This window comes from Carcharodon carcharias, chromosome 1 (assembly GCF_017639515.1).
Source record: "Carcharodon carcharias isolate sCarCar2 chromosome 1, sCarCar2.pri, whole genome shotgun sequence".
NCBI lineage: Eukaryota > Metazoa > Chordata > Chondrichthyes > Lamniformes > Lamnidae > Carcharodon > Carcharodon carcharias.
The window spans coordinates 43,013,946-43,026,271 of record NC_054467.1 but is presented as its reverse complement, the minus strand read 5'-3'; the positions used below and the strand labels follow the sequence as shown (position 1 = coordinate 43,026,271).

Sequence of the window (12,326 nt, the reverse complement as noted above, 5' to 3'; positions counted from 1 at the left end):
TTTAGTTATGCCTCCTCCATCCATTGGAATGCAGTCACAGTATACTTTGGAGAATTGATGGTGCGGGGCTTGGTTGTATCTGCTTGTGCATATTTAGAGGCACCTGAGTATGCACACATCAAGTGAAAATCATATTGGCCAGGATTTTGAGGTCGGCAAGCGGGGGCTGGGGCCCGCTCACTGACGTGGGATGATGTTGGGAGTTCCGCCTGACGTCACCCTGCGTCATTTCAATTTTCAGGTCGGCGGGGGCGCAGCCGAATCAGCTGTGAGCCCGCCGACCTGTCAACAGCCAACTGAGGCCATTTAAAAACTAATTGAACTAGTTAATGGACCTGCCTGTCCAACCTTAAGATTGGCAGGCAGGCCGGGAGCCCTGGCGGGCTTCAAAAAAAGCATGAAACCTCATCCACGGGCAGGATGAGATTTCGTGTAGGTTTTTAAAGACTTAATAAAAGTTTGAATGAAAGTGATGGACATGTCCCAACTCATGTGACTGTGTCACATGAGGGGACATGTCAGGGAAATTTTATATTTGTGCATTGACCATTTTTGAATTTGGCGTCGATCTCCCTGAGGCAGCACTTAGCCTCAGAGAGATGAGTGTGCTCTTTCACGAGCATGCGTGAAAGAGTGCACTCCTGGTTGAAGGAATCTCTTCGGCCCCCCCCCCCACCTCCCCGCACAGGGAGCGTTATGTGCTCGCTGGCGGACGTCACACTGGGTGGGCCTTAATTGGCCCGACGGGGGGATAACTTCTTCCCATGGAACTGTGCTAAACACTAGTTAAGTCATAGCTGGAGTATGGCATGCAATTCTGCTCACCAAGCTATAGGAAAGATATAATTGCACAAGAGAGGGTACAGAGGAGATTTACATGGATGCTGGCCTTCACTCAAGAATTTTAGGGAAAATTGGATAGGCTAGGGTGTTTTGTTTGGAACAGAGCAGGCTGAAGGAAAACATAATTGTAGTGAATAAAAATATAGCCCTACTCTCCTTGGTTGAGGTGTCCATAACCAGGGGCATGGATTCAGGGTAAGAGGCAGCAGGTTTAGAGGGAATTTGAAGGGAATATTTTTCACCAGGAGGGCTGTGAGGACGTAGAACTCTTTGCCCTAAAGGGCGGTAGAGGCAAAAAAATTCATAACGTTTAAAAGTACTTGGGTTGTGGTGCTTCAAGTCCATATCAATGAGGTTGGAGACCAACTGGAAAGGGTAATAGGCTGGATGGCTACCTGTCAGCTGGTGCGGACACTATGGGCCAAATGGCCTCCTTTCATCCTATAAATTTCTATTATTCTGTGGTAAAGAAGGGAAGATTGTCAGCGAAATCTAGCATGCTCTTCATATCAAACAAGAGGAAGATGCTGACCATAGAATGGTACGTATTTTGCTCTTCCTAAACTGCTGTAAATGTAGACATTGAAATTGGGACGAAATGTGGCAGTTTGACACTAAATCCTAAAAATAAACTGGTTACAGTCCCCAGTAGAAGTAAACTCATCAACCAAGAGCTAACTTCTATTACCCAGTTCCAACCTCCCCTTTTCTCTACTCAGGTTTCCATCCCTTCCATAGTACCAAAATAGTGCAACCAAAATCACAAGTGATGTTCACTGTGACTGTGTTACATAATTCCCTAACGCCCCCCCTTATGGTTGATCATACCATACTTCTCCAAATCCTCTCCTTGTTGGGATAGCACTTCCTTGGTTCTACTTCTTCCTATCTGATTCTGACCAAAACACCATTAAAAGTAGCTTCTCTTTCCACCCTATACTATCACCTGATGAGTCCTGCAAAGATGCCTGTACTAAGCCCCCCCCAACCCCTTCTTCACCATCTAAATGCTATCCCTTGACAACAGCATCCACAAGCATGCTGACATCCAGTTCCGGATGAGCTCCAATTGTCTCGATGTAAACATTTGGAAGACCAAGGCTTTGTCCCTTGTCATAAACTCTATACCCTAGCTAATGACTTGCTAATAATTCTGTTCCCTTGCTCAACCGCTGTCTCTTGAAATCGTTTTTAATTTCTTCTAATGTGACATTCCTTCTGTTTGGTCCCTGGTAAATACAGGAGCAAAGTATTCTGCCATTTTGCTGCCAGTACCTATGAGCTTATCCTTAAGTCCTTGAATGCCAGACAGCTCCCTGTTTGAATCTCTGATGAATAATCCCTGATTATGGCTGATCTGTAACTCAACTCCATTCACCCATAACAAAAACAGAATTACCTGGAAAAACTCAGCAGGTCTGGCAGCATCGGCGGAGAAGAAAAGAGTTGACGTTTCGAGTCCTCATGACCCTTCGACAGAACTTGCGTTCGAGTCCAAGAAAGAGTTGAAATATCTCTGTTTTTATCTCCATTCACCCATCTTTGTTCCATTTTCCTCTATGCCCTTGCTTGGCAAAGAACTATCAATCTCAGCCTTTAAAAATTGACTGACTTAACACCTGCAATATCCTTTTCAGGGTATTAAGTAGTAGAGTTCCACTACCCTTTGTGTGGAAAAGTGGTTCCTGATGTTAGTAATATATTGCCTAGCCATAAATTTAAGATTATACAGTAGTCTGTTGTTCTGGATTCCCCCACCAGTGTAAATAGTTTCTTTCTATCTATTTTTTTGAATTCGGCATTCATTTCTTTCCTCGGGCTATGTGAAGCATATTGGGAGACTTTTCTTTGTTAAAAGAGTTATATAATACGCTTTGCTATTATAAATTGGGATATATTTGTATATGTCTGTATAAGAAATGAGTTATTTTCCTAATTGGAATCTGTGAAGTGCTTTTGAGACTGTATATTTATCATGGGACTTTAAAAAAAATTCAAGATAGAAATGGACAGTAGCAGTGTGTGCAGATATGTTTTATAGGTTTGATTTTTAAAATCAACCAGTAGTGGCATTGCACTGAAACTGTTCATTTGTTTCATTTAAATGGCACAAAACACTTGAGTTTTGTTTCTTCTATTGCTATTTTTACACTGTACCTAATGGTGTTGTACTATCTGCAGTGGTGCAACTGGTCAGTTGCAGTTGCACCACTTGCTTTATTGTAAAATGGAAAAGGAAGAGTTCTGTACATGTTCAGTCAAACATGTACGGAGTGTCCAAAACAAAAACAGAATTACCTGGAAAAACCCAACAGGTCTGGCAGCATCGGCGGAGAAGATGCTGCCAGACCTGTTGGGTTTTTCCAGGTAATTCTGTTTTTGTTTTGGATTTCCAGCATCCGCAGTTTTTTGTTTTTATGTATGGAGTGCCGTTCGCTGGCCTTTAGATTTCTGAGCACATTGAAAAAGAAGTTGAACAAAAGCTTTCTATCATGGCAGATTTTTTGTTTAAACAAAATTATGCAGAATTAAGTGACATGAGATCTTCTTGTATTGATATAAAAACCATGATTTCACGTCATAACCTTTGCCCCCATTTTTCTGGAGAAAAGTTTTTGATGGTAGCTGGTGATGATTCTGCTGTTCCCATTTACACCACCTCTAGATCCATCTTTTGTTTCTTATCTCATTACAATCTCTGTTTGCCCCATCTCTTTTGTAATTTAACTCCGTGTCTACACGGGTGCTGCCTGACCTCCTGGTATTTCTAGTGTTTTTATTTCAGATTTCCAGCATCTGCCGTATTTTACTTTTGTTTAGGGTGCAGGCTAGTATCAATATCAGCTTTGTACTGCCATTTTGCTCAGATGCTGAAAATTTGTATTGCAGTTCAATAAATAGGTGGCTACAGTAATTTCATCACAAACTTTTTCAAAAGTTTGAGAGAATCTTTGGGGAGATTTGATGAATATGTTTTCTTGCTGATTCCAAACTTCTATTAAAAGTAAATAAGTGAACCTAATTTCAATGAAGATGATTGTGGGGAGTGGGCCCCGCGGAGGACGGATTTGAGTTTTATCCAGTCGTAAAGAGCGGAAGAAGAGGTTTTTGACTCTGGTCTTAATGAGTGACGAGTGCACATGTATTTATGTATAACACACTCATACCATTCCTTTAAGTTATTGTTTTGAAGAGTGTTACTCAAAATATTCTCTTTTGCTTTTATATTTTACTGTTGATATTGTAGCTAATTGATTAGTGGTTAAGGTAATTAACCTTTTGTAGTATGGTGCAAATTATGTATGAAAAGAGTGCTAAAATATTCTGAATACCGTGCTGTGCGTCTGAAGTTTACAGAAATATACATTTTGTGAATCTGTTTTATACGGTATACAGAACGTGCCAAAATTGTAGCAGTGTACAAAGATGTCATTTTGCTACATTATCCCAAAGTGCTAGTTTCTGCGCAGTTCATCTCTTTCTCTACTGTTGTCAAATAAAATTGACACTTCAAATGATTTGTTTTGTTGCAGGGAATGTTTATGGAAGTTTTTCTTTCCAGCTGACTATCAAACACTGAAGGTCACTGAATTAGCAAAGCCTAGAAAGCCAAGGCAGATTCTTGCATTTGAACTACGCATGAATATCATTGCAGATGCCACCATTGATTTACTTTTTACAAAGAACCGGGTAAGCGCAATCAACTTAATTGCACATCATCAGCAATAATTTTATAGGTTATGTCATATGTCAGAACTAAGACAGAGAGCTAATTAGAAAGCATAGCAGGTTGTAAAGTCTGTAGGGTTTGTAACACCTGTTATATCATCAATTTATTGAGGACAGATGGCTTTATGGTCAGGGAGTCCAAGGTGTTGGGGTAAATTGGGGATATTGGATCCTTGGAGAATACAGTGAGGTATTAATGCAGAGCTAATGTGGCATGATAGCTAGCTTCATAACCTAAGAATTATAATGTTCAATAAATCTTACAATTGTTAGAAGTTGTTGAATTATGAAGATTAACTAAATCCTAAAAGGGCGTTAAACTTGATATTACACTTGCAATTGGCACACAGCAAAAATCAGATTCAAAAAGTGATTTTTCTTGAGCAATTCATTTTTGACAAACTGAACCTTGCCTTGAATTATTGCTCCCATTTCAATCTGAATTTGTGTATCTGAATTCAGATGAAGACTTGAGCCTGAATTTTGTGCTCGTCGGGCTTGCGTGATCGGTGGGCCTGGGAGCGGTCGGTAAACAGCCTCCGACCGCAATTTCACGCTGGCTGGCCGTTAATTAACAGCCAGCCAGTGTGAAATGTGCGCTGAAAAGCTCAGCACTGCCAGGGTGAGGGCGGGAAGACGCTGGGTGCTGATGTCACTGCAGGCGCAGGTGGGCGCTTCACTGAGCTCCCTAGAAGAAACAGTTTCCTCAGTGAACTGCAGACCCCCAAATAATAAAAGAAAGTACAAAAATTCTGCAGTAAATGTCCATGCAGTACAATCAAGCACCTGAAAGCATACCTCAAAAATTTTGTCCACAGATCTATCTATCTTATTGTATATTCCAATGGAGATTTCATCCTGCCCTTGGATGAGATTTCATCAAAAATTTAAAGGCCACCTGACCAATTACCCATTTGGCAACCATAAGGTTGGACGGGCCACGAAAAATTGCTTATAATTGTGCTATTAATGGGCTTAATTGCCCATTTAATTATTGGCGAGTGCTCTTCCGACTGCCTCATGCACCCGCCAAGCGAAATATCATGCAAGTGTGCGATGATGTCGGGATGCTTGCCCGATGTCATCTCGCGTGATTTTTACACCCGTTCAGGTCAGGCGCATGACCGCCTGCGGAGCGTAAAATTCTGCCCAAGCGTTTTTGTACAAAAAGCCAAAATACTGCAGACATAAAAAAAACCAGAAAATGTTGAACACTCTAGTATTAGGCAACATTTGCGAAGAGAAGAAAAATATTAATACTTCTGGAGTAATTATTCTGAAGCAGCAGGATTATACCTGAATTATGAACATTTTACATTCTTTACAGATGCAGCCTTAGTTGGATTTTTTGCAGCACTTTTGTTTTTTGCTCCACAAATTGTTTGATTTGCATAATTTGCTGGATTTTGAGTGTCCAGTAAAACCTAAAATTTTGTTAAATACACTATTGGAAATACCTCAGCAGGTCTGGCAGCATTTGTGGAAAGAGAAACAGAACTTATTGAGTCAAGTATGACTGATTCAGAACTTGAAGGAAGAGTTATATTCAACTTGTATTTCTTGCACTCTGTGTTCTTATTTCAGATTCCCAGCATTCAAAGTATTTTGCTTTAATTATAGAATTTTGTTACTTAGCATTCTGCCTGTCTTTGATTGTGGGCAGTGGGGCCCCTTCCCTCCTGTGATCCATTGCTTTCAAGTGTTCTAAAGCCCTGATTTGATACACTCTGCTGAGTTCTTTTTAATTCCATCTCTTGGAGCTAGTGAGTTTGATGCTAGACGAGGCAGAGATTACGTAGCATCATTTATGCCACAGAAAATACTTTACTGTCTTTCTGATTACTCCAGAGAATCATTTTGCTGGATTGTCCAATTAGAGCCCCCAAGTGGGGAAAGAAGCCTTTTTTTAAACAAAAAGAAAAACAAGGTATTGTGGATGCTGGAAATGTGAAAAAAAATAAAAAATGCTGGAAATACTCAGCAGGTCTGACAGCATCTGTGGAGAGAGAAACAGTTAATGTTTCAGATCTGTGACCTGAAAAAGTCAGACCTGAGGCATTACTTTGTTTCTCTCTGCACAAAATCTGCCAGATCTGCTGAGCAAAAATAAGTAATGTTAGATCAAAAAACACATTTGAAATTGTGTTTTGTATAAATTTGAATGAAAAAAATCTCTGTATACATTAGAATGGAAACACCATAGCCCAGATTTTGCTGAAGTGAGGCATCTCACAGCATGTACTGTTAGTTAGATTTGTTTGTGCATGTCTAGGTTTGAATATTTTTATCCACATAGTTGAAACTACAAATTGATACCGCAACAGGGTAGCTAGAACAATGGAACAGCAAGTAAGTAAGTTAAAGGATTGAGAAATAAACAAAGAAAAGACTGAAAACAAAAACAAAAACAGAATTACCTGGAAAAACTCAGCAGGTCTGGCAGCATCGGCGGAGAAGAAAAGAGTTGACGTTTCGAGTCCTCATGACCCTTCGACAGAACTTGCGTTCAAGTCCAAGAAAGAGTTGAAATATAAGCTGGTTTAAGGTGTGTGTGTAGGGGGGGCGGAGAGAGAGAGAGAGGTGGAGTGGGGGTGTGGTTGTAGGGACAAACAAGCAGTGATAGAAGCAGATCATCAAAAAATGTCAACAACAATAGTACAAAAGAACACATAGGTGTTAAAGTTGGTGATATTATCTAAACGAATGTGCTAATTAAGAATGGATGGTAGGGCACTCAAGGTATAGCTCTAGTGGGGGTGGGGAGAGCATAAAAGATGTAAAAAAAAAAATTTTTATTTTTTATAATGGAAATAGGTGGGAAAAGGAAAATCTATATAATTTATTGGAAAAAAAAGAAAAGGAAGGGGGAAACAGAAAGGGGATGGGGATGGGGGAGGGAGCTCACGACCTAAAGTTGTTGAATTCAATATTCAGTCCGGATGGCTGTAAAGTGCCTAGTCGGAAGATGAGGTGTTGTTCCTCCAGTTTGCGTTGGGCTTCACTGGAACAATGCAGCAAGCCAAGGACAGACATGTGGGCAAGAGAGCAGGGTGGAGTGTTAAAATGGCAAGCGACAGGGAGGTTTGGGTCATTCTTGCGGACAGACCGCAGGTGTCCTGCAAAGCGGTCGCCCAGTTTACGTTTGGTCTCTCCAATGTAGAGGAGACCACATTGGGAGCAACGAATGCAGTAGACTAAGTTGGGGGAAATGCAAGTGAAATGCTGCTTCACTTGAAAGGAGTGTTTGGGTCCTTGGACGGTGAGGAGAGAGGAAGTGAAGGGGCAGGTGTTGCATCTTTTGTGTGGGCATGGGGTGGTGCCATAGGAGGGGGTTGAGGAGTAGGGGGTGATGGAGGAGTGGACCAGGGTGTCCCGGAGGGAGCGATCCCTACGGAATGCCGATAGGGGGGGTGAAGGGAAGATGTGTTTGGTGGTGGCATCATGCTGGAGTTGGCGGAAATGGCGGAGGATGATCCTTTGAATGCGGAGGCTGGTGGGGTGATAAGTGAGGACAAGGGGGACCCTATCATGTTTCTGGGAGGGAGGAGAAGGCGTGAGGGCGGATGCGTGGGAGATGGGCCGGACACGGTTGAGGGCCCTGTCAACGACCGTGGGTGGAAAACCTCGGTTAAGGAAGAAGGAGGACATGTCAGAGGAACTGTTTTTGAAGGTAGCATCATCGGAACAGATGCGACGGAGGCGAAGGAACTGAGAGAATGGGATGGAGTCCTTACAGGAAGCGGGGTGTGAGGAGCTGTAGTCGAGATAGCTGTGGGAGTCGGTGGGTTTGTAATGGATATTGGTGGACAGTCTATCACCAGAGATTGAGACAGAGAGGTCAAGGAAGTGAAGGGAAGTGTCAGAGATGGACCACGTGAAAATGATGGAGGGGTGGAGATTGGAAGCAAAATTAATAAATTTTTCCAAGTCCCGACGAGAGTATGAAGCGGCACCGAAGTAATCATCGATGTACCGGAGAAAGAGTTGTGGAAGGGGGCCGGAGTAGGACTGGAACAAGGAATGTTCGACATACCCCATAAAGAGACAGGCATAGCTGGGGCCCATGCGGGTACCCATAGCCACACCTTTTATTTGGAGGAAGTGAGAGGAGTTGAAGGAGAAATTGTTCAGCGTGAGAACAAGTTCAGCCAGACGGAGGAGAGTAGTGGTGGATGGGGATTGTTCGGGCCTCTGTTCGAGGAAGAAGCTAAGGGCCCTCAGACCAACATGGTGGGGGATGGAGGTGTAGAGGGATTGGACGTCCATGGTGAAGAGGAAGCGGTTGGGGCCGGGGAACTGGAAATTGTTGATGTGACGTAAGGTGTCAGAGGAATCACAGACTTAGGTGGGAAGGGACTGGACAAGGGGAGAGAGAAGGGAGTCAAGATAACGAGAAATGAGTTCTGTGGGGCAGGAGCAAGCTGAGACAATCGGTCTACCGGGGCAGTTCTGTTTGTGGATTTTGGGTAGGAGATAGAAGCGGGCCGTCCGAGGTTGAGTGACTATCAGGTTGGAAGCTGTGGGAGGGAGATCCCCAGAGGAGATGAGGTCAGTGACAGTCCTGGAAACAATGGCTTGATGTTCAGTGGTGGGGTCATGGTCCAGGGAGAGGTAGGAGGAAGTGTCTGCGAGTTGACGCTCAGCCTCTGTGAGGTAGAGGTCAGTGCGCCAGACAACAACAGCACCACCCTTGTCAGCGGGTTTGATGACGATGTCAGGGTTGGACCTGAGAGAATGGAGTGCAGTAAGTTCAGAGAGAGACAGGTTAGAATGGGTGAGAGGAGCAGAGAAATTGAGACGACTAATGTCGCGCCGACAGTTCTCAATGAAAAGATCAAGAGAAGGTGAAAATCCAGAGGGAGGGGTCCAGGTGGAGGGAGAATATTGGAGATGGGTAAAAGGATCCGTTGAACTGGGAGAGGACTCTGCCCAAAGAAGTGAGCCTGGAGACGAAGACGGCGGAAGAAGAGTTCAGCATCATGCCAAGCCCGAAATTCATTGAGGTGAGGGTGTAAGGGTATGAAACTAAGTCCTTTGCTGAGCACTGAACCTTCAGCATCGGAGAGGGGAAGGTCAGGGGGTATAGTGAATACACGGCTGGGGTTGGGATTGGAAGATGGGGTGGGGACGGAGGGACAGGCCGGGGTGGAGGGTCCTAGATGGGTGTTGGTGTCGATGAGTTGTTGGAGCTTGCGTTCCTTATCACTTGAGAGAAAGAGAAAAAGTTTCTTGTTGAGGCGTCGGATGAGCCGAAGGATAAAATGAAACTGGGGGCACGCGCAGCTTTGAAAAAGGGTACGGCGGTGCTGCTGGAGAGAGAGGTCGAGTGTGTTCATATGGCGGCGCATGGCACTGAGTGTGGATTTCAGAATGTGACGGGAACAGCAGTCCGAGAAACGTTTTATGTCCCGGAGATACCTGTAATCCTGGGTGGGTTCGAAACATGAGGAGTGGAATTTCAGTTGAAATCCACGTGGGGTAAGTCGGAGATGGAGACAGTCACTGAGAAAGGAGATGTGGCTGTGAAAGAGGGTTTTAGTAAACACCTTGTCAAACACCAGGAGGGAAATGGAAAGCAAGGAAGGTGAGCAGGGCAAAAGAGAGGAACGGAAATCTTGTCGCAGAAAAGAACAGAACTTCTTCAAGGAGGTAGGCATTTCTTGAAGAGCAGTGGCAGTCAATTAAACACAGAGATAAAAACAAAATAACTGCGGATGCTGGAAATCCAAAAACAAAAACAGAATTACCTGGAAAAACTCAGCAGGTCTGGCAGCATCAGCGGAGAAGAAAAGAGTTGACGTTTCGAGTCCTCATGAGCCTTCGACAGAACTTGAGTTCGAGTCCAAGAAAGAGTTGAAATATAAGCTGGTTTAAGGTGTGTGTGGGGGGGACGGAGAGAGAGAGAGGTGGAGTGGGGGTGTGGTTGTAGGGACAAACAAGCAGTGATAGAAGCAGATCATCAAAAGATGTCAACAACAATAGTACAAAAGAACATAGGTGTTAAAGTTGAAGTTGGTGATATTATCTAAACGAATGTGCTAATTAAGAATGGATGGTAGGGCACTCAAGGTATAGCTCTAGTGGGGTTGGGGAGAGCATAAAAGATGTAAAAAAAAAAAATTTTTTTTTTTTATGATGCAAATACGTGGGAAGAGAAAAATCTATATAATTTATTGGAAAAAAACAAAAGGAAGGGGGAAACAGAAAGGGGGTGGGGATGGAGGAGGGAGCTCAAGAACTAAAGTTGCTGAATTCAATATTCAGTCCGGAAGGCTGTAAAGTGCCTAGTCGTAAGATGAGGTGTTGTTCCTCCAGTTTGTGTTGGGCTTCACTGGAACAATGCAGCAAGCCAAGGACAGACATGTGGGCAAGAGAGCAGGTGGAGTGTTAAAATGGCAAGTGACAGGGAGGTTTGGGTCATTCTTGCGGACAGACCGCAGGTGTTCTGCAAAGCGGTCGCCCAGTTTACGTTTGGTCTCTCCAATGTAGAGGAGACCACATTGGGAGCAACGAATGCAGTAGACTAAGTTGGGGGAAATGCAAGTGAAATGCTGCTTCACTTGAAAGGAGTGTTTGGGTCCTTGGACGGTGAGGAGAGAGGAAGTGAAGGGGCAGGTGTTGCATCTTTCTTTCTTACATCTTTTATGCTCTCCCCACCCCCACTAGAGCTATACCTTGAGTGCCCTACCATCCATTCTTAATTAGCACATTCGTTTAGATAATATCACCAACTTTAACTTTAACACCTATGTGTTCTTTTGTACTATTGTTGTTGACATCTTTTGATGATCTGCTTCTATCACTGCTTGTTTGTCCCTACAACCACACCCCCACTCCACCTCTCTCTCTCTCTCTGCCCCCCCCACACACACACCTTAAACCAGCTTATATTTCAACTCTTTCTTGGACTCGAACTCAAGTTCTGTCGAAGGGTCATGAGGACTCGAAACGTCAACTCTTTTCTTCTCCGCCGATGCTGCCAGACCTGCTGAGTTTTTCCAGGTAATTCTGTTTTTGTTTTTGTTTTTGGATTTCCAGCATCCGCAGTTTTTTTGTTTTTATTAAAGAAAAGACTGAAGTGAGGATATGAAATAGTGTTGAATTTAATGTCAAATTAAATACAGAAAAAAAGAGGGGAAAAGAACAAGTGGATTGAGAGAGGGAGAAAGGGACAAAGGAAAAGTAAGAAGGGAAAAAATAAAGCTAACATTTGACCTTTTAAAAAATCTTCAACAATTCACAACTTGAAGGAATTGGATTTCATGCATATAGTTCATTTTCAGTGTGAGAGAAGTTGATTGGCAGCAATGAACAATCTATCACATCATTAAAGGGGTAGTTACGCTGTGATTATTCTAGATTCACTATGCTGAGTTTAATGCTTGGCCTAAATAGCCAAGTGGTTATGGTACTGGGTTTGTAACCCCAAGATCAAGAGTTCAAATCTCACAATGGCAAACTATGAAACAATGTAACTTCATCTGAAACAGATGGAAACAGGTTTACTCAAAAGAGTATCAAGAGTTCAAATCTCACAATGGCAAACTATGAAACAATGCTGAGTTTAATGGCCAATTAATGTGTAATTGCAGCAACTTCAAGAAATCATAGTAAGGTTTAAGGTGAGATGCTGTTTTTGTGCTAGTTATGTTAATGTTTGCACATTAGTAACTATACATTTAGTTAGACACTTAAAATCTGGGTCTATGTATGGAAGGTTTCTTGATGCTGCAGCAGAACTGTGTGGCTGAACT

At 43.0% G+C, this 12,326-nt stretch overlaps 1 protein-coding gene across 8 annotated transcripts in view; it reads left to right on the top strand.

Moving 5' to 3' along the window:
- The window catches only part of kiaa1109 (KIAA1109 ortholog), a 527,093-nt gene that overhangs the window by 112,668 nt on the left and 402,099 nt on the right, over positions 1-12,326 (top strand). For all 8 annotated transcript variants that reach the window (XR_005944164.1, XM_041196895.1, XM_041196846.1 and 5 more), the window contains exon 11: positions 4,377-4,533. Coding sequence is in view for 7 of the 8 variants with exons in the window: in XM_041196895.1 (XP_041052829.1) it covers positions 4,377-4,533 (157 nt within the window). In the remaining variant the exon portion in view is untranslated. The remainder of the gene's footprint in view (positions 1-4,376; positions 4,534-12,326) is intronic.